At 40.5% G+C, this 26,504-nt stretch overlaps 1 protein-coding gene and 1 long non-coding RNA gene across 2 annotated transcripts in view; one reads left to right on the top strand and one right to left on the bottom strand.

The window, feature by feature from the left end:
* Positions 1 to 15,723, top strand: part of LOC102152596 — an 88,604-nt gene extending 72,881 nt beyond the window's left edge. Inside the window, exons 4-5 of the long non-coding RNA XR_005381805.1 lie at positions 202 to 1,620; positions 14,834 to 15,723. This is a non-coding gene — a long non-coding RNA (uncharacterized LOC102152596). The remainder of the gene's footprint in view (positions 1 to 201; positions 1,621 to 14,833) is intronic.
* Positions 1 to 26,504, bottom strand: part of IQCH (IQ motif containing H) — a 208,541-nt gene that overhangs the window by 54,637 nt on the left and 127,400 nt on the right. The window contains 3 exon segments of the mRNA XM_038580790.1: positions 1,358 to 1,644; positions 6,083 to 6,203; positions 21,655 to 21,846. Coding sequence (XP_038436718.1) covers positions 1,358 to 1,644; positions 6,083 to 6,203; positions 21,655 to 21,846 — 600 coding nt within the window.

Genomic DNA, 26,504 nt, shown 5'->3' with positions numbered 1-26,504 from the left:
AACCACAAGTCAGCAGTCCCATAGTTCCAACCTCCTACTGCCCTAGGGATCACAGATTTAATCCTCCTTTCTCATCATAAATGTTTGGAGAGGGAAGCCTCTCTGGCTTTCTGGCATCCAGCTCTTTCACCAGAGAGCCTTGTGTCTCCAAGGTAGATTTCTGGATGCCCTTCAGTTTGTCCTTTCTCTCTCAATGTGCAGGCCTGAGAAAGGAATGCCACACCCATGGAGGTCCCAGGAAGGCAAATGGAAAATGATAATTGAGCAAGCTGAAAGCCGCCCAAAACATAAACTCTCACTTTGAAACCATCATCTGACTGAAATGGAGAATCATAAAACTGAGAATAATGAATATAGAATGACTAGAGTATATTTACAACATTGGATGGCCAGAGGATATCAGGAGAGCCAGGGCGGAGGCCATTTCACCCTGTAGATAGAGGTCTGGTCACCCAGCACTTACAGAGGTGGAACTGAATGTCTTTAAAACTGAGTCCTGTGAAGCAGTACTGAATCCAAACATTGTAATTTTGGCGGGGATGGTGAGAAGTGAAGCAAAAAAGGCTAAAGTTATCTAGATCATTCTAAGTCAGAGCCACATGTGTGCATGTGAGGAATCTTCCAGAGGAAGTATCGAATAAATAAAAGCATGTTGTACAATGATGATAATATATGGTATGTTATGGTCTATAAAAAGTTTTAAAACATGCAAAATGAAGCGATCATTTATGAGTTCATCCATACGCTGTCCAAGCGTGAAGATGTGGAAAGGAAATCAGATCCCCAAATGAAAGATGGAAGTTGCTTCTAGGAGGAAGAAGGGCCACGTTAGGAGGCTTGGCAAGGAGTGTGCACGATTGGAGGTGGTATCGACATTGTTTTATTTCTTAAGCTGAGTGAGGGCACATGATGTTCATTATATTATTATCTAGGCCTTTAATATGTCCCAATATGTTTTTTAGAAGAAAAAAATTGACAACCTAAGCTGTTGGTGAACTACTGTTAAGGAATGGAAGCAAAGACTCTCTTAACTCCTTTCTAGTGATTTAAGCACAAGATTTAGACAAGTTCAATCCCTGGATGGCATAAAATAGGCTCATGATAAGACAAAGGCAGAACACTAATGGGCAGAACTGAGGCCCCATTGACAGAGCTACGCAGGATGAGCTGTGGTCATTGAAGCTGTAGCAGTACCGGAACCAGAAGACCCTGGGCACAGATCCCATACATGCTGAATTTACAGTCAGCTCATCTGAGGAGCCCTGAGTCTGAGTGACTCCCCGATACTCCCTGTTGTACAGGGGCAGGCGATATGGAGTTTTTACATATTTTAGTATTTCACATGGCATCAACTTACCTGCTGTCCCATGGTGCTTGGATCAATAAATGTCACCAGGTCTACAGAAAAGTAACCAACCACATTTCTCATTTTACAAGCATTTCCGATTTTGAGGCACAAAGAGGTGAGAACTTGGGGATCCACCGAAGTCTGAGGCATGGTGGTACCAGAAGAGATGAAGGGGCCTTCTGCATGAAGCTGGTCCCCCGTTGACAGCACTCTGATTTCTCCATTGGGTTCTATCAGCATGTCCACCGTCAGGTTGGTGACACTTTCTACAGGTGGGTATGCTTCCATTGTGCCTCCTGGGGTGGGGGGAAAGCATGGAATAGGTGAAAAGGCATGTTCATGTGGATTGTGTCCACTTAGCACACGAGGAAAAAGCCCAGGCTTTGGCAGATGGACTTGGGCTCAGATCCTGCATCTGCCATGTCTTGTGAGACTTTGGGGCAAGTAGTTTCAATGCTCCAAACTTCCTTTTTCATAATCTATAAAATGGGCATAATAAAACCTACCTCACCAGATTGTTGTTAATCTTAGAGATACTGTATCTATAGTATTTATCCCAGTACTTGGCATATACTAGGACTCAATGAATGCCAGTTTTCATTCACCATAAAGACACCAAAGATCATCAAGTCTATGCCTATTGATAACATAAACAATGGACCTAAGGACTATGGGCAAATCCCTCAGGGGGAATTAACTGCCCAGAGCCCGTATTTATACCTTGATGACAGGTGCTCTTTCTGTTCAACTTCATTGCTTTTTGAAGTTTCAACAAGTTAGGACTTTTATCAGGAAGAAGAGAACACACACTATTATATCAAAGGACTCCTACGCAACAGCAGTTGTCAAGTATTTTTTAAAAATGTAGAGCGCAGGAGATGCTGTCATTCTTGAGGCAGGATCCTTCCTGATAATGAGAGCTTTATAATTTATCATACTTTATATACCTTTTGCTCTGAATAACAGAAATCACAGAGGTGAACCTAATGTTTAGCCATGGCAACAATAGGAGCCCTGGCTAATTTTGTGAGTTAGCTTAGTGACATCCACAAAACTTACATGGCTCTGATTTTTTTTTTTTCTGTGAGGCCTAACATAAATCTTACTGTATATCTACCTCTTATAGACAATTTTTTAAGTATTATTTATAAAGAATAAGATACAATAACTTAAAAGTAAAAATAATGAAGTGTTCCCTAGACAGAATGGCCTCTGGAGCCCAAGAGTATTAAGATAAACTTGGTGCATATTTTATAAATTTGCTAGGAGGTGACCTCTGCCCATAGGCTTTGAACAGCATATATGGTTAGATCCTGAGATTTTAGCACTTCTCAGAGGCGGCCATCTGTTACTTTATGCAAAAGGCACTTTACTTAAATGTGTATAAGTTTGTTTGGAGCTGGCCCTAAGGAAAACTGAGTTTTGGAAGGAAAACTGATTTATCTGTTTAGTTAGTATGAGATGTGCTTTTCTTTAAATGAGGCCTACTAGTGTCTGCTGTACCTAAATACAAGTTGTTGGGGGAATTAGCAAGGTAAATGCAACAAAACAACAAAATCCACAAAACAAACACAAATACTCTCTACATCTCCCTGAGTGAATTAAATTTGTGGCTTTATCTGTCACCTATATTTTGAAAGATAGTGCCTCAGTGGAAACACATTATTCTTTATACTTAGAAGATTACTTGAGGTTTTTTCTTTCTTTCTTTTTTTTCTTTTTACTTCAAAGTAGCTTATTTGTACTGTCTTCTCAGCATTATGACCATGGCTTTTTCACTGTTAGCTTTTTCCCTTTCAAAGCAATTAATTCCTCTTTTTAAAAAATATATTGCCTCTGATAATAGTCCTGTGACAATGTAGAAACTGAATCTGTAGCACATTTTGTGGCCATAAGAGCACTTGAAAGATCAGAAGGGAAATGAAACAGGCAAGAGTGGAAGGTGGTGAGATGTGGCCTAAGAATCAGGAAACCTGGGGTGACAGCCTGGCTTGGTCAGTGAACATTTATGCAGGGCCTGCTGTATGCACTGGGCTCAGAGCCGGGCAGAGATTTGGAAACACATGACTTCCTAGAATGGGATTTTTGAGACGTGTTAAAATTATAGGGTCTCACTGTGTTCCCACTCAACAAATATTGGTTGTGTAGTTTTGCCCTAGTGACTGCCTAGCTTTGAGCCCATTTCCCCATCTAAAAAATTGGCTTAATAAAGCTTATTCTGCTTACCATAAATAGTTACTGTATTTACAACATGGCTGGAAGAAAGGGAGAATGGGTAGAGATGAATAGGAGGTCATGGCACAGCCAAACCTTGTGGTTACACAGCTCAGGTGAGAAACTGGCTGGGAAACTCCTTTCCAAGCTACAAAGCTCCCATGACAATAACTAGATGAGAGGACAGTTTGCAAAGGACGGTTTGGAAGATTCAGAAACTCCTAAGTCCTATACTGGATGCACCTGGAGATCTTCATGGTCTTCCCCTCCTAACTTAAAAATAATCCCTTATTCTTGACCATTTTTATTGTAGGTATCTTATTTTCTCCCATTTATGCATATGAGGTTGACTCTTTTGGTTTTACTTTTCTATCAGTGGATGCATGTGAAAATTTGTAGAATCACAGAAGTTTAGATTTGAGAACGCATTGGTGGTCATGCATCATCTCCCTTTCTCTCTGCACCAGTGAAGAACCCCTTTATATCATGTTTGTTAGATGGCTGACCATCCAATCCCTAGCTTGAATAATCCTTTAACAGGGTGTTCCCTCCCACTCCACATTGCCCACCCGGTGCATTCCAACAAGCCACATCTGTCCTTTCTGTTGCTCTCTCATACACGGAGCCAGGATGTGTTCCTTGATAAATATACCTGCTGGATCCCACCAAGACTCCTGGAACAACACAGAGGTAGCCTCTTATTGGCTCTGCTATGTGTTCATGGGGGTGATTTGGGGCAAGTTACTTTTGTACCTCCGTTTCCCATTCTGTAAAATAAGGGTGATAATGGTACCCACCGGAAAGGATTGCTAGGGGGATCAAATAAATGAACAGACATATGCCTAGAATAGTGTCTGGCACATAATACACACTCTATGGTGCTCATTATGCTATCTCTACTGTGCTGCTACCAGTGTTATGTGGTTGCTATTGCTCTTACCTGATGTCACATTAGTATGATATTATTATATGTTAATATAATAACTTTTATTATCACCTGATAGTGGAGAATAGAGAGTAAAGATATCTTCTGTGGCCTGTTATACTAGCGGTCTTGTGTCATTTATGTGGGTAGGCCAGTAACAATATTTGCCCGATGTCATAACCTCCTAAGAGTGAAGGGCCTTGCATAGCCATGTGGCACTCCCACAGGGACTTCTGCAACTTGGGACAAGCATCATTCACTCCATTCATCCCCTTATCCACAGACCTCCTTGCATCCTTGGAGAATAAGGGTGAATTAGGAGGATGAAAGGACAGAGAAGGATCCTTACTTAGAAATTCTGTCTTCAGAGCTGGTGCAGCCACTCTGGAAAACAGTATGGAGGCTCCTCAAAAAGTTGAAAATACAGCTACCCTAAGACCAGAAATTGCACTTACTAGGGATTTACCCCAATGATACAAATATACTGATCTGAAGGAGCACCTGCACCCCAATGTTTATAGCAGCAATGTCCATAATAGCCAAACTATGGAAAGGGCCCAGATGAATGGATAAAGAATCAAAAAGAATCAAAAAGAATACGATCTTGCCATTTGCAACAACCTGGATGAAACTAGAGGGTATTATGCTAAGCGAAATAAGTGAATCAGAGAAAGATGATTATATATGATCTCACTCATATGTGGAATTTAAGAAACAAAACAGAGGGTCATAGGGGAAGAGGAAAAAATAAAACAAGGTGAAATCAGAGAGGGAGACAAATCATAAGAGACTCTTAATCATAGGAAACAAATGGTTGCTGAGGGTTGCTATTGAGTGATGGACATTAATGAGGGCACATGATGTAATGAGCGCACTGGGTGTTATATAAGACTGATGAAGCACTGTCCTCTACCTCTGAAACCAATAAGACATTATATGTTAGTTAATTGAATTTAAAGAAAAAGAAAGGAAAAAATTCTCATGTAAACATGGCTCTATTTCTGGACATTCTTCTGTTCCACTATTTACTTCCTATACTACGGAACACATCCTTTTATAATAAAAATAATTCTTATGATTATATAAAAAAATAAGTTCTGCCTTCAGAACTGGAGGTGACACCATTTCTGCTATCTCACAAAAGGGAAGGGGAAACTAACATGTACTAAAGACTTATTTTGAGGCTGCGTGGTAGAAATGTTCACATCTGTATTGCATTGAATCCTTCCAGGAACCCTGTAAAGTAGGTAAAGAGAGTTTTAGAGCCTTGTTCAAGGTCAAGGATGAGTTCCATAACCAGGTCATCCGATGCCAAAGCCCACCCATCAGGGGAAGGCTGAGGTGCAATTACAGGGCTAAATCTTGAGCTATGTCTGCCATGCTTGGTGTGCTCAGTTCCTATTTATGTAAGAGGCTGAGAGCAAGATAAATATTTAGGCAAAGTTTTAAAGAGGAAGAAAAGTCTGCTTGTAGGAGCACTTTTGTAAACCAACACAACAGACACAAGGTATTTAAATCGGCACAAGGTTGACCCAAAACTGGAATTCAAGGTTGTGTAGACCAATCCTCAGTAGAAACTTTACAGTCTTATTTACCTTGACTGAGAAATGTTTGGAGGAATTTCCTCCACGTCGGGAACCGTTTCTCATTGACTGGCTGTGCGTGCTGTGCTAAAATGCCCGCCAGCTCCTCGGAGATCTTCACCAAAGCTGGCTCCTGCAGAAACAAATTAAATAGAACCACAAGCAATTTTACTACAGAAATGAAAACTGCTTGTGGAGTGATTAAAAACCAGGCCTCCAACAGGCAAAAAAAATGTGGTTACTGTTTACCCAGAGTCAGAAAGCCATTTTGAAATTTTTCTCTAATCTTCTAGGCATTTCAGTTTTCATATTTCAAAGTAATTTGGCCCCTAAATATTGCAGCGAGTTGTGCCTATTGTTTCTGAAGGGCAGCCTTCTGTCTGGACATCAGGAAATTCGGCTGCAGACCCAGTGCAGCTGACCAGCTGAGTGTCCTTGGGCAATGGGCCTCTCCACTCTGGGGCTCAGTTTCCCTTTATGTAAGATGGGGGGTTAACTACCTTGCCCCAAGATCCTTTAGAGCCGAACGTTTTTTATTCTATGACCCTAACAGGGCTGACCCTGGGGGAAATTATGGAGTTGAAAGAGTCTTTCTCTGGCACCTCCAACTCTTTAAGCTGTACCTTTCCCCCTTTTGAGGGCCCTTCACATTCTACAGCCATAAGATCAAAGCCTGTAACTTCAGGCTAATGCTGTAAAGGTGGGATTATAGGTGGGAGCAGATTGGAAGAGTGAGGTTCGGAGAGGGGCTGGCATTCCCTACTAGTGAGAGCCTCATCTGACTAGACCTGAGACAAGACCCCTTACCATCATCAAACAACCCAAAAACACAGAGCCCCTTGTCAAAATGAAAACAGCTGGAAATCCCCTAAAGAATAAAATGCCTGACTTTTTGATATAAAAAGCCTGGGGTTGCCAGGGCCATTGTTTATTTTTTATTTGGATAGTCTTAGTTGACTCTCTAAAAATTTTCAAATAGAAGCCACCTCTTTAGATTTTATTTCTGGCAGAAGTAAGGCAGGGCATTAGATATAAAACCATTTGATGGGCAGTATTCATATTCAAAATTCGGGATGCTGACAAGAAAAACTCCAGCTTTCTTTGGGTTGTGGGGGCCTTCTGGGTCTATGTGTGAGTGCTCAGTGATTTGAAAGAATTGGAAAAGAATCCATTGCTTTGGTGAGTGGGGTTGAAAGGAATCTTAGAAATAACCTGTATACTCATTTATTTCCAACTTCCCTGACATTAACAAAGTAACGGTCCTACCCACCCCTACCCCCCACCCCCAGCTCCTCAGGATATCTTTCATTCTGGGTCCAGTGCCCTCTGAAAATCTATAATAGAAGACAAATATCTGAGAGCATACTCTAGGCAGGTCCAAATAATCTGAATAATTTCTGAAATATCCAGAAAATCATTGTGCAGGGGCTGGAGGTCTGTTCAGAAGGATTGGGGAAGCTGGCTTAGGCTATGAGCCTTTGCCTGGGAAGGTGGAGACAGGGAAATTGCTGTCAATTGCAGGGGGCCTTTTGCCTTTCATGCCCTGCACCCTCTACTCCTTTGCTCTTTACTGGACATTGCCTCAGGTCCCCATAGCCCTGCATCTCAATCATAAGCATACACAATGTGCAGTTCCAACAATCTGGACCTCCTCGTTGCTCCCTCTTGGAACACTGTCCTCCAAACCCACCTTCTTTTTGTTTCATACTTGTTTCAGTTAAAAGCATTCTACTCTATCGAAGAAGACCAATTGTTTGTGATTCATGAGGTGCTGCAAAGCTGGGATGCTGAAGCATGGCTGTTGATTCCCACCTTGCTCAGGAAAGCCCAGTGTCAAGGGAGGAAGCCTCACACGCCAAGCCCTCCCTCAGGACAGGGGAGACTTCTTTTCTGTTCTACTGTGATTAAAGGGCCTTTCCTGCCCTGCTTCTGAAAAATGTTAAAACATCTGCGCAGTGATCTGCCATGTGGCTATTTACATTAAGACAGTCCAAAGAGAAAGAATTCATTTATTCATTTGCTCACGCATAGATCAATAAATTACAAATAGGTGGAGTAGCAAAATCACAGAGACAGAGAGAATAATGGTGGCTATCCAGGACTGGGTGGGGGGAATGGGGAGTTGGTGTTGCATGGGTACAGAGATCCAGTTTTGCAAGATGAAAAGAGTTAGGGAGATGGATGGTGGTGATGGCTGCCCAGCATTATGAACATATTTGCCATTATTGGACTGTACACTTAAAAAATGTTTAAGACATTAATTTTTTTGTTATATGTATGTATCACAATAGAAGCAATTGGAGGACAAATGACAAAATGTCAGGCCTTCCTTTTAAGTAGCTAAACTATGGAAAAGAGTGTCTATGTGTTTTTAGGGAGGTAGAGATGGAGCAGAGTCACTGAAGGAATAGGTGGAAGTTTTGCTACATAAATCTTGATACTAGATCTACATCAACTTGAGAATCATTGATTCTCCCCAGACAACACGTGAAGAGGGGCCTCTGTGACTTGTCCTGTGATTCCTACTGTAGCCTCACCTCTCTCCTCTCCAGCTCCCAGCCTTGCCCCAAACTCCCCTGGTTCAGTCTCCTCTCCTCTACTTCCTCCCCTGGCTGCCTCCTCCTCATGCTAAGTTACTCCAGGTCACACCTCCCCCAGGAAGCCTTCTCTGTCATCAGTTGGGTATACTTTCTCTGTGCTCTCCAGCTCAGTGGGGCTCCCCAATGGCATAGCCAGTGGCTTTGAGGTCATTTGGCCCAGTGCTCTGTACAGGGAACACTCAATGTGGAATGAATCATAAGCGGTAGTAAACATGGACCCAGCCCTGAACAGCTGGTTACAGAATAAGGGAAAACATGAAACCTCTCAACAGGCCTCCCTCCTTGCTGCCTAGGAACCACCTAGGGGGATGACCACTTAAGAACCACCAATTCTTTCTGGGTGGATATTATGGGATTCCCTGCTTCTGAGAGGCTTTGGGAAGATAAATGAGGTGACATTTATGAAGTGTCACCTCAGATGCAACATGCTATGTGAGGGCCAATAATTAACTTGTAGGGCTGAGGCTTGTGTGAGGCATCTGGACACTGTGCCAAGCTGCCGTCACTGCCTCTGCTTCCACAGCCAGCCATTCTGCTGATCCGCAGCATTTATGGTGTGCACAAAGCCACAGCAAGAGGGTAAATTTCCTAGAGGAAAGTCTGCTGCAGGAATCTGGAGGATGAATCGTGTCCCGTCATGAGAAGTACACAGCTGAAGGCACTGGTGGGGTGATGTTCACTAGAGGATGCTGGGGCACATGGAGGCAGCTTAGGGCCGTGATTAACTCTCTAAGAAAAAGATATGAGCTGGAGTAACGGGGTGGGTATTAACTATTCCATTAATTTATTTTGAAAACATCTGTTGGGAAATTGCAAAGATGGGTATACTAAGAATGGTCTTAGTACCAGTGAAAAGAGAATTGTCCCCCTACCAAACAACCGAATCATACAAACCCTGCAGGGCATGCAGCTCATATAATCAAGAAAAGGCAGCAAACCAACATTCCATATAAGAGCCCTGTTTTGTCTCCCCCATTCCCACAAACATCCCCCAACAGCATAGTTTCTGCTGAGAACTTGCATACTATCTGGGCGCCGGTGGATGAGGCCAGAGCTCAGAGCCAGGTGCAGAGGACTCTGTCGGAGCAGTGGCGAGACAGCTTAAAAGCACCCTCTTCTTTTCTTTTCTTTTTTTTAAGAATTTATTTATTCATGAGAGACTCAGAGGGAGAGAGGCAGAGACATAGGCAGAGGGAGAAGCAGGCTCCCTTTGGGAGCCTGATGTGGGACATGATCCCAGGACCCCGGGATCACGCCCTGAGCCAAAGGCAGATGCTTAACCACTGATCCACCCAGGCGCCCCTAAAAGCACCCTTTTCATGGGTGCAGCATGGCTCAATAGCCACGGAGGGCCATCCGATGTCTGATGCCAGTTCTCAGTTTCAGAGGGGCGGTTTCTGTTCTCTAATGATTATCACTTTGCATAGGTCAGACACAAGTACCAAACCTTTAAGGGCAGATGCTGGTAAAGGAATATCTGCTGTGATCCAGGTTTATTCCCTTCAAAATGAACTCAGGTACACCTAGGCGCCCACACACACCCACGAACATAACCACACCAGACAAACCCCTAGGCTCATGGGGATGGTCAAAACTGTGTACATGGGGATCCCTGGGTGGCTCAGCGGTTTGGCGCCTGCCTTTGGCCCAGGGTGCAGTCCTGGAGTCCCAGGATTGAGTCCCTTGTCGGGCTCCCGGCGTGGAGCCTGCTTCTCCCTCTGCCTGTGTCTCTGCCTCTCTCTCTCTCTCTCTCTCTCTCTCTCTCATGAATAAATAAATAAATAAATCTTTAAAAAAAAAACTATACATAAAATACTTTTCCTTGTCAGAGTAGGCTCACATTCATGAGCTCATCTGGTCCCTACAGTAACACTCCAAGGTAGGCCTGCACAGTACTATGCCCCCTGCTTTACAAATGGGAGGTGGAGTCTCCTAGAATGAAGAGGCTTGTTGGCGTTGTGAGATTGTGTTACTGGGTGATTTTTAACATGGACTAAAGACAGAAAAAAAAAAAGAGGTTGTGGGAATGAATGCTAGCTTGCTTTCTTTGCCTCCTCCTCACCTCCCAAAGTGTGTATATATAGAAGTATATGTGTGTGGGGGTATATATACAATACATAAAATGTCTGTCATAAGCCAGCAGTGGTGAGGGGGTGGGCATCTTCTCTATCCTACAAGCTTGTAAAGTGAGTAGTTAGAAAGTTTCACTTCGGTGAGTCACATCAAGGTGGTAGACTGCCCAGTCAGTGTTTCAGAGGTCCCACCACCCACACGGAGTAGATCATTTAGAGCTAACGACTCTGGGGGTGTGGAAAGGAAAGTATGTATCCTATAGGTGATAAATGGATGTTAGAAAAATTCATTTTACTTTTTGGAAAAAAAATCAGAATTCCAGATTCTTCTTCCATCATTATTACACTGGCTCTGCCAACACACATTAGCTGCTGGACTTTGTGGAGCTGATAGCTCTAGAGTAATTCCCATCCAGGAGAAACTTTGGCAACATCTTTGCAATTGCACAGGCTTGTCACACTTTCTCCAGTACACACATTTACCCCCAGAGTGCATTGACAATAGTCATGACCTTGGAAGGTTTCCAAGATACCTGCAGAGCATAGAGCACAGGGCCTCCCTCCACCCGACCAAGACATTCTAAAAAGTCTTATCTGTCAAGCATGGACCTTGCCTCTCAGCCTACTCTCTTTTTTCTATCAAGAAAGTGTAAATTTGAAGGAAGAGAGATATCACTGAAGGAAATTCGTGATCTCTCAGGGGAAGCTGCTAGCATATCCAATTTAATACTGCCCTCAATGACTAAAGCTACTTCAAACTCCAGAGAGTTAACTTTCCCAGGTAAATTCTCTCTCTCTCTCTCTCTCTCTCTCTCTCTCTCTCTCTGTGTGTGTGTGTGTGTGTTGGGGAGAGGGTGGGAGAGGGGAAAGAATGAATACAAATTAGAATGCTCTAAATATCAATCTCACCAAAATCCACTTTATTTTAGAAGCTTCTTTGCTAGATCTGCAGTGGTAGATTAAGGAAAATAATGTCTTGGCTAATCACTTCTAATCTCTCACATCACACATTGGTGGTGTTCAAAAGAGAAACCAAGGAACCTAGCTAGATTGTTCTGCTTCATAAAAATTTCTGATATCTCTAAATGCAGGAATGGAGGGTGGCATAAGGTGAGAAGGGCAGGACAATGACCTAAAAAACTAAGTAAGACTGTCAGTGTTGAGAGGGGCCATGTGAACCATCTAAGTCAAATGCTGCATGTTACAGAAGAGGGGATGGGACTCCCACACCCACACATTGAGACTGTAGGCGCTCTCTTGCTGCCTCTGACTCCTGAGTGAGTCTTCTTCACCAGCCTTGCTGCCTCCTTCAGAGCGTAAAGTGTGGGGCACTGTGAAAGGTGTTCAGGATGTGAATTGGTTGGTGGCACAGAGATGGAGAGAAGAGAAGGTTGAGGGCAAATTTAGAAAGGTTACTTTGCTGTGCATGGGATGCATTTACCACTATGGTCATTTTTTTAGGTAAAATAATAGCTCTCACTTACTGAAAGCTTACCATGTGGCAGGTCTGTGCCAGAGATTTTTTATATTTATTATCCCAAAGCCACTCTTGGAGTAGATATTATCATTTCCATTTCATGTCATACATCCATGAAATAGCAAACTGGGATTCAAATCCAGTTGATACCAGTATGCCAGAGTGCAATGGGATCTGTTTCTGTAACCACCATCAGAGGGCATAAATGGTCACTCTGGGTCAGATTAGATCATCCATATGTGATGCAAAGGCTGTACTGTCAAATTAATGAAAAAAATGGTAGAGTGGACATCTGTTATTGGCCACCCAACATCTTTGTCCCCTTGTTCAGGGTAACGATGTCCCAGACTTCCTTTCAAGAACTGCCCCTACCACATTTTTAGCTGTGTCCAAGTTGATTGAGAGCGACTCACCCTCAACTCCCGTGTTCTTTCTTCCTATTGTCTTGACCAAGGACAAGCTCCAGGAGCTACTGGCAGCCATCTTACAACCCTGCAGACAGCCAGCCTTAGGGTGGAGCTGACATTAATGTGCAATGAGGAGAGATGGAGAGTCACTGCCTCCTTAGTGGTATTGAGACACTGGATTAAGCCTTGTCCAAAGTCAGACTAAATCCTTGGATTTTCAATTAGCTGAGATAATCAAGCCATTTTGAATCGGATTTTCTGTTACTTGAAGCTCAAACATTTTAAGCAGATATAAATGGGTGGGCCAAACCGTGTGCCCACGTCTGTGCTGGATGCTTTCAGTCAGCAAACGTTCTGATTGTCTGTGTGTTGGTTACTCTCATTCTGCAATTGGTAAGTGAAGTTTTCACTCCTTTCTCTCCATTAAGATCATTAGGAACAGTCCCTCTTTAGAGTACAAAAATATGCTGAGAAGATGAAGGAAAAATGAAAATGTCTTCAGCAAGTCATAAACTACTTCCCACACCTACTTAAAGTTTAAGGACTGCTTTAATACTCCATGTTTAATTGTTAATTGAGAATTTAAAAATCAAAAATGCCAACTTTGCCTTCGATGAGATGGAAAATTATGCTGCTGTAGAAGGTAACATAATGTAAAACAGCCAACATTACCAAGGCACACAAATGTTTTTGGTATGTAAAATTGCTTTGTAAAATATTTGCTCCATCTGCTGAAAGCGGCAAAGACAATTTTCCCTTGATAGCTAATGGCCCATTTCGGCTGTGTGGCAAGTGATTCGCTGCGGTGGCGGCTCTCATTAAACAGAATGGTGAAAATGCGGTATATAATTCCATACTTATGTAGCATTATCCACTCCCTGCTTCTCGAGGAGTCTGTCCCTCATTATGTAGGCCTCCACCTTGTACCAACATGCAGGCCTAGTAGTTGATTTGACTGGAGAAGCGTTTTGTCCAACTGAGGCACATATGTTGTGCTTCCATTCCAAAGCTCAGCACAACTGCTTCACCCCGACCAGAAACACTAGAGAGGTTCATTCCTTTTCAACTTTCCAGCACTTAAACTGCTGTTTCTTTCCCCCTCCTCACAGGGGGCCGTGGTTTTCTTTCTAGGTTCACCCTGTCGTGCTGCATGCTGGGGTTTCAATAGATCAAGATTAAGCATTTCTTAAAATTCTTAATTGAACTTTGCACACGCACAAAAGCAGGAAATTTGTCCCCCTAGGGCCCAAACTGCCATCCTAAGAGCCCAACAAACACTGTCCTTGGTTCCTGATGTACCCTGCAGTCTTGTGATCTCTCTCTTTAAAGGAGTCGTTTACACTACACCCTGAATTACTCCAACATCTGCTGAAGGAACAATTAAAAATAAATAATCCAGGGTGGTTTAAAAAAAGAAGAATATGTTCATGGTCTGGGAATGATATTAAAAAGTAGTTACAGCTGCAAGTGGCAGATTTTTTAAAAATATTTTTAATGTGGGGAAAATGGGTTTAAAGGAAATTGTATGAAATAAGAGTGACATCAAGTAAATACATGAGTGTTTTAAAGATTACACAGCCTTTTGAAGCCATAACCATGCAGTTTCAAAATCAACCGTCAGTCGAAGTGGCCATAATTATTATTATTGGTAATACATCTCTTTCTTACCAGTTAGAGAAATATCACGGGTTGAGAAACTGCATGTGCTAAAAAAAAAAAAAAAAAAAAAAAAGAAAGCTCTTTAGCTGGAAATCGAACACAAAAGAAAACACATGTGCCCTTTGGACTTCGATTTTTTTATTCAAGTGGTAGAGGAGAAGGGTGAAATGAGACATTAGAAGGAGGATTTTTATTTTACTTTTATTTTATTTTTTTAAAGATTTTATTTATTTATTAATGAGAGACACACAGATTGAGAGAGAGAGGCAGAGACACAGGCAGAGGGAGAAGCAGGCTCCATGCAGGGATCCTGACGTGGGACTCGATCCCGGGTCTCCAGGATCACACCCCGGGCTTCAGGAGGCACTAAACCGCTGCGCCACCAGGGCTGCCCTTATTTTACTTTTATACAAAACGAATGGGCAAGCATTTATTCTTCTTGATCAGAATGAAGAGCCGTACCTTCTTCGGTATTTCCACATGTGTGAATGTATATACTTGGGCAGATATGATAGCTTTATGTACTTATTACTGTGTTCTTTCTACAGACCACGCTGGTGAAAATACCAGAGTAATAAGTCAGTGAATTCCAAAAGTGAAGATTTTGGTCGGATCTGGTGCCACGATAGGAAAGTCCGAGTCTTCTCAAGGGCATCCCTGTCTCACCCAGGGGCACGGAGGACAGACGTCCAGAAGCAAATGGCACAGTCGGAGGCAGAGAGTAAAAACTCATTCTGAATCTGTTCCAAATACCCGTGTCTGCTCTGTGGTTTTCAGCAAAGCAGATATTTCCAAAAGAACTCCAAGGGGGACTTCCTGGATGTGAAAACACGAACCAATTCTCGTTTCTCTCATCTTTTGCTTTATTCCTTCCTTCCACGCTGTTATTGCGAAAAACTGGCAGTTAAATTCAATTGATTCAGAATATTCCGGATCCATATGGCCGCCAACCCTGGAGCTGAGGCGGCCATAGCGCCTCACTGCTGTTCTCAAGCATTTGCCTCTCCCCTAGTCCCCAGATGGTGGGAGTAGCATTTAAACCTCCTTTTCTCTGCCTTGTACAATAGACCTTGGCACCATTTCAACTGTTTACTCCGGTAATTAACAGCTCTGATACCACAACAATTACAACTCCTACACTCTCACCACAATAATGCTATGAATTAGTGAGAGCTAATGGCTGGAAGGTAGAGTGTTTCCAGACTGTGAGATCTGTGCATTTTTAGAATAAAATAAAAGGTACAAACAGCACGCTTGCAGTAGACAATGATTACCTAGTAATTAGTTTACACAAAGCTTCCTATTTAATGGCAAAACGCTGTAATTAACGTGTGACAGAAAATCAAAGGGTACTTTGTAAGCATATGAAAAATTAACACTGCAGGCCCATAGCTTTATGTACTGATTAGAAGCATATTAAATCAATAGGACACACAAACCAACAGCTTGTGTAGCTGGTTATTATAGGTCCTCGGAAGGGGGACCCGGCTTTCATGTACTTGGGGAGGCAATTTCCCTTCTCCTGTCCTCTTTCTCCAGCCCAGTAAAGTACCTCAAACCTTTCTCTGGCAGCTTCATGAAAATAACCATTGAACTGGAAGAAAACATTCTAAGTCATTCTCAGAGATAAGGAAAAATATGTAAATGATTAAAGCTTTCCAGTGATTGTGGTGACGTGCTGCTACGCTAATTAGAAAAGACACCAACTGGAACCAGAAAATGAAGCAACTGGGTCTCGAGCTTGTGGTCAGAGTAAGCTCTACTTTATCAGGTCAATGCCTCTTTATTCGACATGTAGAAAATTAAAATAACTGGGATAATTTTCAAATGATAAGAAACCACACTGGTTTATTTTTTTAAAGGTTTATTCTTTTAAAGACGTTATCTGGTCAATCACTGGGTGGACACAATTGGATCAATAGTGCATATCTTCAACAGCCACAATCCTATAGAATGATAATTGACGCACAGAACAAAATTCTAGAGGCCTACAAGATGCTAAAAGACCTTCTAAATCACCCAAGGAATATTAAATTGTATATACTTGTGCAATGTTACCTGCAATTTAACTGTAATACAGTTTTATGGTAATATTAATAATAACAGGGAGCGTTTCTTGAAGGCTTATTGTGTGCTAAGTACATTGCTAGCCCATTTACAAGGGTATCTTATTTAATTTTCACCACCCACCCCCATGAGGCAGGTACTAATATTATCCCTCTTTACAGATGAAGAGGTAGAGACTTGGAGAGCAAAAGTGATTTCCCATGGCTCCCCTCTAGTGACCTTGATGTGTCTGGGCTACAGAACCCTGAAGAGCCAGACCACCTCCTGGTTATCCTGAATGTTCAATTATTGAGACTAGCCTATTCCAACACTTATTCAGCCTAAGAGGGAGTTTACCACGCCAGCCAGAACTAGGAGACCAAACAAACAAACAAACAAAAAAAACACCGAAGTATGTGGCTGCTTATCCAAAAAACAAGGTTTGAAATGCCCACCATATTTTTATTGCTACATTTAATCATGAAGTTTGGCTACTCTGAGCTTTGTGAGAATTTGTTTACAGGCTTACAAAAATGATCACGCTCCTGTATTGAGTTGAGAAAGGCACTGAAAGTTTGTCACTTCCATGAACCATCAAAGGGTGGTATCTAAAACTCACTCTCATCACCCAAGAACATATACGGGTATGAGAGGCAGTTGGGTTACAAAAAACTGAATCCTTAGGGACTCCCCAGCAGGGCTCTGGCCCTTCTACAGCTTTCAGGTATGTGTACCGACTGCCCTCCTACCTCTCAGCTCATTGCCTTTGGGGGAAATTTCAGCACAAAGTTCTACTGTGTTGGGGAATGTGTTTTTCCACATCTCTGTAGAAAGCAGAAGACCTGTCCCTCAGGCAGCTGGTCACAATGGCAGGGACGTGGGGGAGAACACTGCTCTGGATTTTCAAACAAGGGGTCTTTTCTAAGTAGTCTCAGCTCAACGTGGCAAGAACATTGGGCCAGGGGATTAGATATGGGTTCTGAGCTAGACACCATCATTTATTAACTACATGAAGTTGGGCAAGTCACTTAACTACCTAAAGCATCAGTTTCTCCACCTGTAAACAGAATAACAAAACTTATCAAAGTGGTGTGGAGGTAAATGAGTAGGTACGTCAGGGTTTTTATGAGATTGAATGAAACAGTTCACAAAGTGCTGAAAGGCCTGGCACACCCCCCCCCCCCCCCCAGCTATTCTACAATGCTAATTATTATTAAGACACAGAAGTGAAGACATCTGTTTGGGAAAAGTGATTATGTACTTATTTGGTTAAATATTTCTTTAATCTTGCTTTTCTAAAAAATTATGTGGTTGTAGGATAATGTTTCCTTGGGATCACCTAATATACCTGCTAAATTCCACATAAGCACCAAGTCTCAGACATCCTACAGTGGCTCCTGTGACCCAGAGGCAAGGACATCTCAAAAGATGAAGGTCTTTGCAATAGAGACATGGAGTTCTAAGGCACTAACTAGGTAGGTGATGGTTCTCTGTAATTTTGTTAGTTGATTTCATTCTGCAAGTAAGCAAAACAACTACTGTGGTTTATTCTATTTTTCCAAGGCGTGGATGCCTTGAATTAATTTATTTTTATTTTTATTTTAAGTAGGCCCCAATGTAGGGCTTGAACTCATGAACCTGAGATTAAGAGTTTTAAGCTCTACCTACTGAGTCAGCCAGGTGCCCCCATATTTTTAATACAGATTGTTTTCCTTGGCGATCCCCAAATTAATTTCTGATGTCTAACAAAGTGCACAGAAGTACAAGTAAACATAAAACTGCTCTTGGATGGACTAAAATAGCAATATTATGTAGTAGCATTCAAGAGCCAGTTCAATTCCTCCTTTCTCTTGTAAGTGGTAAAAGACCTTGGCATCCTGTACTGTCCATCCAGGGAAATAGAGGCTCAACAAAGGACTGCACAGAGAAAAAAAAATGGCTTAGCTTTCTACATGGAGAAACTGTTCTAGAAAGACCTTTTCTTGCAAAGCAGCATCACCAGCAGCATCTCTGCCACCAAGCCAGTCTCCCAGGAATGAGGGAGGGAATATTTACCCTTCAAAAAAAGGAAAGAAAGAAAAAAAGAATCACAAGAAGGACTGGTACCACAGCAAATGTCTACCCGGGTCTCCCTAGACTGTCTTGGGTGACAGCGGCTAGGAAGGCTTTTCCCCTACAAGCGTGCCTTCCTTTGTTTAAGCCTTCATTCCCACTAAATGAAAAGAAACACCCCCAACTGGGGAGTGGGGTGTTTGGAGTGTGTGCAAGTGTGTGGATTCATTAAACCTTAACAAGCATTGAGTGCTTAAGTGAGCAAGTTTACTGGCACCTATTGCGGAAAGTAGGTTTTGTTAGCTGATAGGATGAAGTAAGAAAAGTTGGTACCAAACCACCATGAAAACAAAAGATCCCTTATTGCCACTGTGGCCATCATGTAATATTATGCTTTTCCTAAAATCACCTACATGTCTATAGGGTTTTTGTTTTTTTAATGTGATGATAGCTTTTCCAGCATTTGTTGATTCTGCGACTTTGTTTTGAGTCTCACTTGCAACCAAATAACTCTGATCCTAAATTAGATAAGTAGAAAAAAAAGATGATCTTTGTATTAGATCCTTGAGTCTACACTGAATCATGCCTACCTCTAAAACCAATATCTGCAAAAGATGCAAGAGAATCTCAAAACAGTTCAAACTCTCATAAACAGCACTGTTTTTAATCTGTTGCCTACAACATACCAATGAGAAAAATCATGGTATCGTGTCATAAACTGCTATGCAAATGATGCTATTTGTAAGTATTAACATAATTTAGTGCTTACAGTCATATTCTCATTTCTAATAATTCTCCCAGAATGGAGTCTTTCTCTGGACTCTTAGCCTGCAGGATAGTCTTTCATCAAGAAGCTGAAATTTTTAATAACCTGCCAGCATATGTTTTGTATGTGCCAGGCTAGGCTTGATGACACAACATCTTCATTATCAAAAGAAACAGGTCTACAAACTGTAATAGGACATTAAAACATGCCTGTGCTCATAAAGTAATGCTTTGATGTCTAAATGTGTAGCATTACTATGGTCTTCTGGAACAAAGGATAATTCTAATCCTAAATTCTCAATAGCTGCACTCAATGGAGATTGCAGTTCACTTCTACTCTGAATACAATTTCACTTTGAAGGCAAAAGAATGTCAATAGTCTCCTACCAAAAAAAAAAAAAAAAAAAAAAAAAAAAAAGCTCTTTGGAACCGCTTTAGTTTTTATTTTTGGCTTCTAACTACATCATGGCTAAGCACAGTCCCTCACAGTACTAAAAAGACTTCTGAATAATTATTTTTTCCTTGTTAAAATAAAAAATGATGTAGATAATTAATTATTCAAGAGTTTCACATTTAATAATATTAACACTAACACCAAATGTATTTGGTGACAATTTTAAATGGTGTAGTTTAAAGTAATTGAAATTAAATAACATGTAGTCAGGTTTTAAGTGCAATTTAGCCATGTGTCATTATTCTAACTATTTTTAAAACTTAAAGTCAAACATTTTAAATTTATCATAGTCTAGCATCTATCGTAGGGAATTCTTTAAAAATTATTAGCTTGAAATATTGAGAAAAATAACCTTGCACACTAACATTTTTATTTTTTTAAATAAAAAAGTCTTTTATAAAAAATATAGTCTTATTTTCATGTTTTAATTTCAGTAATTTGGCTTTGAAAAGAAAATTCTATACAATATGAAATAAAATCCAATTCAAACAGAACACAAGAGAAATCTCTATGGGCCTCAAAATTAAATACATTTTCCTTGTTTTATTTTTTTTTTTCTAGAAGAGTAATTCACTTTGGTATCCTTTAAATAATATGTAAAAAGCTGGCCATGACAGGTAGTGCATTTAGTCCATTCACTCACTGATGGAGGGGGAAGAAAAGCCCGGAATAGATCATGGGGAGAACAGTAACATTTGTCAAAGGGAACTCTCTCTTCTGACTGTTCTCTAGATTTATTCGTCATTTCACTTCCACAAGAATAATGTGGTTCTCTCTGTGTGCCCCTCCCTTTCCATCACTTGTGTTTTGATTCATATATTGTTGTAGTGGGATGCTCAAAGCAGATGCAACTCACTGCCCAGCCCACTGCTATGTATGTCAGCAGGGAAGGAGTTAGTTAAGGGAATTTGCACCCAAATTTTCCTCGTCAGTTATGCTTTCATTAGTATGTCAGCCAAAACAGAGATTTGACATTAAGAGAAGCCAGGGAGATCTAGGCCTCTGGATGGAAAGTGAGGCAGCTTTAAGAATGGTGGATTTAATTGATATATTAAAACCATTAAAATTACTTTAATTATTAAGTAAGTTTGGAACAGACTAAGAGGTTGTACAATTCATCCTTCTACCAGTATATGTGGAAAAACATACACATCCACTCATATGCTAAGGTTTCTTTCCTATTATTTAGTTTCTGCTGGGAGGTTTTTTTGGCTGAGATGTATTATTTTCTCAACATCTCATAGGGACCAGCAGTTACATAAATTTCCTTGAACTGTCTTCAAAAACATATGACTGCTGACAGAATGCTTTTATACATTAGCTTCCAGGTGACAGCCATTCACTACTAGAATTTTCTCTCATAATAAAATACAGCCAGCTTAATAACAACACTCGTTAGAAGCATATGATCAAGACCCATTTAAACCAAAAGATAAGATTTGTAATGTTATTTGAACATAGTAAAAAAAATTACTTCCTAATTATCATAATCAATTTGAAGATGTGACTGAAGGCTTTTAGGGCCCAAAGAAGGGACGTTTAAAATAACCTAATCAAAAAAAAATAAAAAAATAAATAAATAAAAATAAAATAAAATAAAATAAAATAAAATAACCTAATCATACAGGCTTCCAGTTATGGAATGAATAAGTCACAGGGATGAAAGCACAGCATAGAGAATGTAATGAATGGGATTGTCATAGTGCTGTATGGTGACAGAAAGTAGTGACATTTGTGGTGAGCACAGCATAATGTATAGAGTTGTCGAGTCACTGTTTATATGTCTGCAACTAATGGAATATTGTGTGTTAACTCAAATTTTTAAAAAATTTAAAAATATATTAGAAGTAATGTTAAAGTAACTTGATTAAGCCCATTCACTTTGTATATGAGGACTAAGGCCCAAGAAAGTGAAAATGATCTAAGGTCTCACGGCTGACAAGTGACTCAGCTGAGTCTAGAAGAAAGTGCTTTTGACCTCCCAGATGAGCCTTTTGCATCATCCCTTAACTGCTCACAAACAATGTGGGTTTCTGTCACCATCAAACTCACCTGTGCCCATTTCTTTCTCCAGTCCTCATAGCCGTATCTGCTCCTCTCCTTTAGGAACCAGTCGTAGCACTCCAGGTGGGAAGGAATGTCACAAAATGCAGTCCCGTTTCCTCCAAACTCATAGTCCATTTTAAAGAGCCAGCGTTGGATTTCCAGGTGATCTATGACCAGCTGACCCAGCTGCTCTAGCATCTGTGGAACCCAAGACACAGCAACATTTGATATGGCTCATTTCCTAGATTCCATGAACTTAGTTGTACTTCTCAGGTGTATTTACATGGTCTGTTCATTTAATATTCTAATTATTAAGACAGATTAAGTTTTAAGTGACATATATAGGATGTGAAGAAACCACTAACCACTGGGACTAAAGGTATGTTTAAAGGAAAGTCTTATTTATGAGAAATTCTGAAATTATCATTTTGCTAGTTTTTGAAGACAAAAGAATCTCTGAATATCTGTAACTGAATCTTGGTTTTGTTTTGTTTCTTTTTTTAGAGCATTATGTGTTTACTTATTGATTCATCAAATTATTTTTTTTTATAGTTTCAAGACCATAAAGAGTTATACTCTTGAAAACTTTAACTATTTGGAACTTTGCTGAGTTTCTAAATGTCATAACCTATAAAGGTTTAATTGTTTCCTCATTAACGTACATGAAATGCATTTGTTTGACTGGTCAATTGGCCAAGTATGTCATACGTATTATGGGAACAAGACCCATAAAGGAGATAAAACATTCATGAAAATAATTATGGTTTATTTGAAACAGTATTCCCTCAAGAATGGGGCTCAATCCCATGGAAATGGAATGGATAGAAGTTGAAGTTTTATCATAATGATAGCAACATCTAACATTACTGAACTCTTGATAGGAGCCAGGGCTTTGGCTAGGCTCTTTACATGACTTTTCTCTTGTAATACTAAAAAATGAAGCAGATGTCATTATTAGTTCCATTTTATATATGAATAACTGAGACTCAGCTGATTTACTTTTATTATTTTTAAAAGATTTTATTTATTTATTTGAGAGAGAGAAAGCACAAGCCTGGGGCGAGGGGTGCGGTTGGTGTGGGAGATGGAGAGGGAGACGGAGAGGGAAAAGCAGACTCCCCACTGAGCCAGGAGCTCAAGCAAGGGGCTTAATCCCAGGATCCCTGGATCCTGATTGAGCCAGATGGAGGGTGATGCTTAACTGGTTGAGCCACCCAGGCCCCTCAAGACTCAACTAATTTAAATAATTTGCCCACGATCACAGTGTTAAGTGGAAGAGCAGAGACTCCACTCAGGGACACACTGACCCCAGCTTGTTCCCTCTCCTCCATGTGGCCTACCTCAGCCTGCAGAGAGGTGGAAGAGGAGAGTGAGGTAGAGAAAGAAGTCAAAAGAGAAACAAGAGAAGCAATTTTCCTTGTAGTCAATAAGCCACTTGGGATAAATTTGAATCATACAAAAGTCTATAGCCCAGATTACTTGATTATAAGTAATATTCTACTAGTAGAACCTTGGAGAAAACCCATTAAATCACAAAATGATTTTTTTGTCTGGTCTTCATGTCAGACGTTCTGGTCTGTATTACCCAGAAAGAAACAAAACAGTATTAAGCATTCTCTCTCCTGAGCTCTCTTGACTATGGTCTTCTGTATTTAGGGAGGTAGGTCTCCATGACACTCTTATTCTCTTCTCTTTTGATGAGTGTTTGCTCACCAAATGGATTTTTGATTTTTGTTTTTTTAACCAAAGAGTGTGAAAGCACTCAAGATTATAGTTATGCTGAAGTCTGAAGCTAGAAGATTAAAATTGTTTTGATTAAAGACACAATCTGTTCTCCTATATTGTGTCTTTTCAGCAAATCTTCCTGGGGATGTTACACCACACAGCAGTATGGAAGTGATATCAAAATGGGCATACTTGGGATCCCCGGAAGCCCCATGCAACCATGGGGTATTCAATTAGGGTGGAAATGGAATTATCTTAGCTCCCTAATTATCAAGTAGTGTCTGTAGATAATTTGGTGTTTAAATGACAAGTACTCTTGTCTGCATACCATATGGCTATGAGCATAGCCTAGGAAGGTTTTGTAACGTGCCTTCCAAAGTTGCATCCCTTCTTCCTCTAATGTGTTGAGAAGATAGATTCTATATTTAATCATACTTTGCTGTATCACTATTGTACTTTGCAGAAGTAGAAATGGTCTCTGGCTGTTCATATCTGATGAAATTCTTCTGCTAGTCTAAGGAAAGGTGTTCCAGCCTTTATAGTGTTCTAGCCTTCATAGCCTTTTTCATTGTATGTTCAGATATATTGTATATTTGGAGGTTTCAACTACTAACAGAATTATTATCTGTTTCTTCCAAATCCTATTATTTGTTGCTTCTGAGAATCCTATAAATGAGTGTCTGTTGATGGATCCCCTACAGTAATGAAGAGGATCAATAGTATTGTAAAGACTGCACCACTGGAAAGAATTATGTGCTATCTTTAAGTGAAAATTGAACAGTGCTTTTAAAATAGCATCGCCAGTTTTGATTATTTAACCGAAGCTGTCAATATTTTATACGGAGCACATGTCAGAAAGAGAGCTTGCATGGTTACTTTATGGATCAAAACAGGAAATGCTCACTGGGCTCATACTAGATTTAAAAAATAAACAAATAAATTACTTAATCATAAACCAAATGACTTTATGCTATTTCCAAACATTTATCAATTTTCTATTTGAGTCTATCTGTTCAAAAGAGGTAATATATTCTTTAATTGCCTTTCATTTTATACTGGTGTGGAGCAAAGTAGAAAAACGCCAGCTGCTAAAATCCAGCTGATAGTTGGGAATATTTATTCACCTAAATTAAAATAATCACAGCTTTCTTTCACTGGCTTTAAGTTTATGGTGCACATCGGTAAAAAGTCAGTGTTATTGATTCATCACCATCTGCAAATTCAAAATGCTGACACACTCAGATAGATTAGATAGGGCAGTCACTATCTGGAGAATTCTCAGTGGAGTACTTTAATTCTTGATGACCTCAGACATATGTTTTCAAACAAGTGGAGTGGAAGTCAGTGATAACTTGGTTTATTGTGATGTGATTTGCACATGCCATAGGTTAAATGACATCCTTCAAATCCAAGTTGTCTAGGAGGTTTTTTTTTTTTTCCGTGTCTAGGAGGTTTTTAGGAGGAAGTTTTTTTGTTTTTTTTTTTTGGAGGGGAAGCTTGTTTTAATATTTTTATATTAAAAATATAAAATTACAATATTCTATTGTTTTTTAACATTTTATTTAAATTCAATTTGCCAACATGTAGCATAGTACCCAGTGCTCATCTCATCAAGTGCCCTCCTTAGTGCCTATCACCCAGTTACCCCATCCCCCCCCACCCTAGGAGGAGGTTTTTAATCCTGTTCCTGAGTACCAGCATGAGAAGGAAGTTTTACTGCATTCCACAATGAACACATACAGTTCTAAAATATTTCCTAGCAAAGATGGCCCGAGTTCTCATCAGTCAAGATGAAAGCAAGACTTAACATAAATTTTGCATATACACTTTAAAGTTTTGAAGACTATTTTCTGTAATTTACACATGTAAAGTTATAGTTTTAAAGTGCATTTCACTTATCTCAAGTCTCAGCTGAGTATTCATTCTACTGGGAAGCAGAGTCAAACGATGCATTTTGTTACCTTCAAATTCCAGTGGAGACTAATGATAGTGAACAGTGGGGCGCACCAGTTCAGGAATAGCCTCTCTCTCTTATTAAAATTGCCTGTGCTTTTTCCAGACTCTGCAACTTCCTTCCTGAGTCCATGTATTGCCCAAGAACAGTCTAGCAAGACTGAAACATTTTAGGGCAATTAAATAAATTAACAATACCTTCTCTAATCTTTAGAGAAGTATGATTTTGAAAGGCTTGATTTTGGGGACTCAGCAGCTATGACATACAGAACATCATGATAAAGCGACTGAGGGAAGAAGGAGGATCCCTAAGTATGGTCCCTCACAAACTGCTTCATTGTGCACAGTTCTTTAGATTCCTGAGAACTGTGTTGTGCCTGGGGTAGTCGTGATTGGCCAGGAGTAATGGTCAAGAGATGTCTACTGAAACAGAGGTTAGGAAATGTTAATAGCCATTTGTCTTTTTATTTTCTTTCTTGTGAAAAAAGGTAGTGGTTACATGGGAGAACATCTGCCAGAGCTGACTCAAAGATCATTTCCTGGGGATGTTACACCACACAGCAGTATGGAAGTGATATCAAAATGGGCATACTTGGGATCCCATTGTTCTCTAAATGTTTAGGATCCTAAAGGTCTGCTGGAGGAATGCATAGCCAGAGACCTGGTTCAAAGCAAAGACATGGATGCAGATAGTTTTATTCCTGGACCCATTTCCTGTCCTCTTTCCAGGATTTTTCTCCTATTCCCTTTATGGCCCCTTCCTCAGGAGCCAAAGGGTTGTGTTACAGAGCCAAGGATGTCTACAGCCCTCTGCTGCAGGACCTCTGCAACCTGACTGGGCAGAAAGGCTCACTTACTGAGGTTTTCCAAACTTGCTCCTTTTCACCAAAACTGACTCTAACATTTCTTAAGGTCTTCCTAAATGACCGGCTAGCTAATATGATGATCAACTTAAACCATGCTAAGGCGATAAATACTGACAGCAGATTAGTATATCGAAAGGGCCTTCAATGGCTTAACCCAAATAAGTAAATACCTTAAGGAATCCCAACAATTTCTGCAAGGCCATTAGAAGGACACTTTGAAACGTGAAGGCCTAAAGCAGATCCCATCAAATAGCTTAGGCATTCCATATATTCTTCATTGGGTAGGGCTGGCTCTAAAAGACCTGAAGCTCC

The sequence above is a fragment of the Canis lupus genome, chromosome 30 (assembly GCF_011100685.1).
Source record: "Canis lupus familiaris isolate Mischka breed German Shepherd chromosome 30, alternate assembly UU_Cfam_GSD_1.0, whole genome shotgun sequence".
NCBI lineage: Eukaryota > Metazoa > Chordata > Mammalia > Carnivora > Canidae > Canis > Canis lupus.
This window is presented reverse-complemented; position numbering and strand designations above follow the sequence as displayed.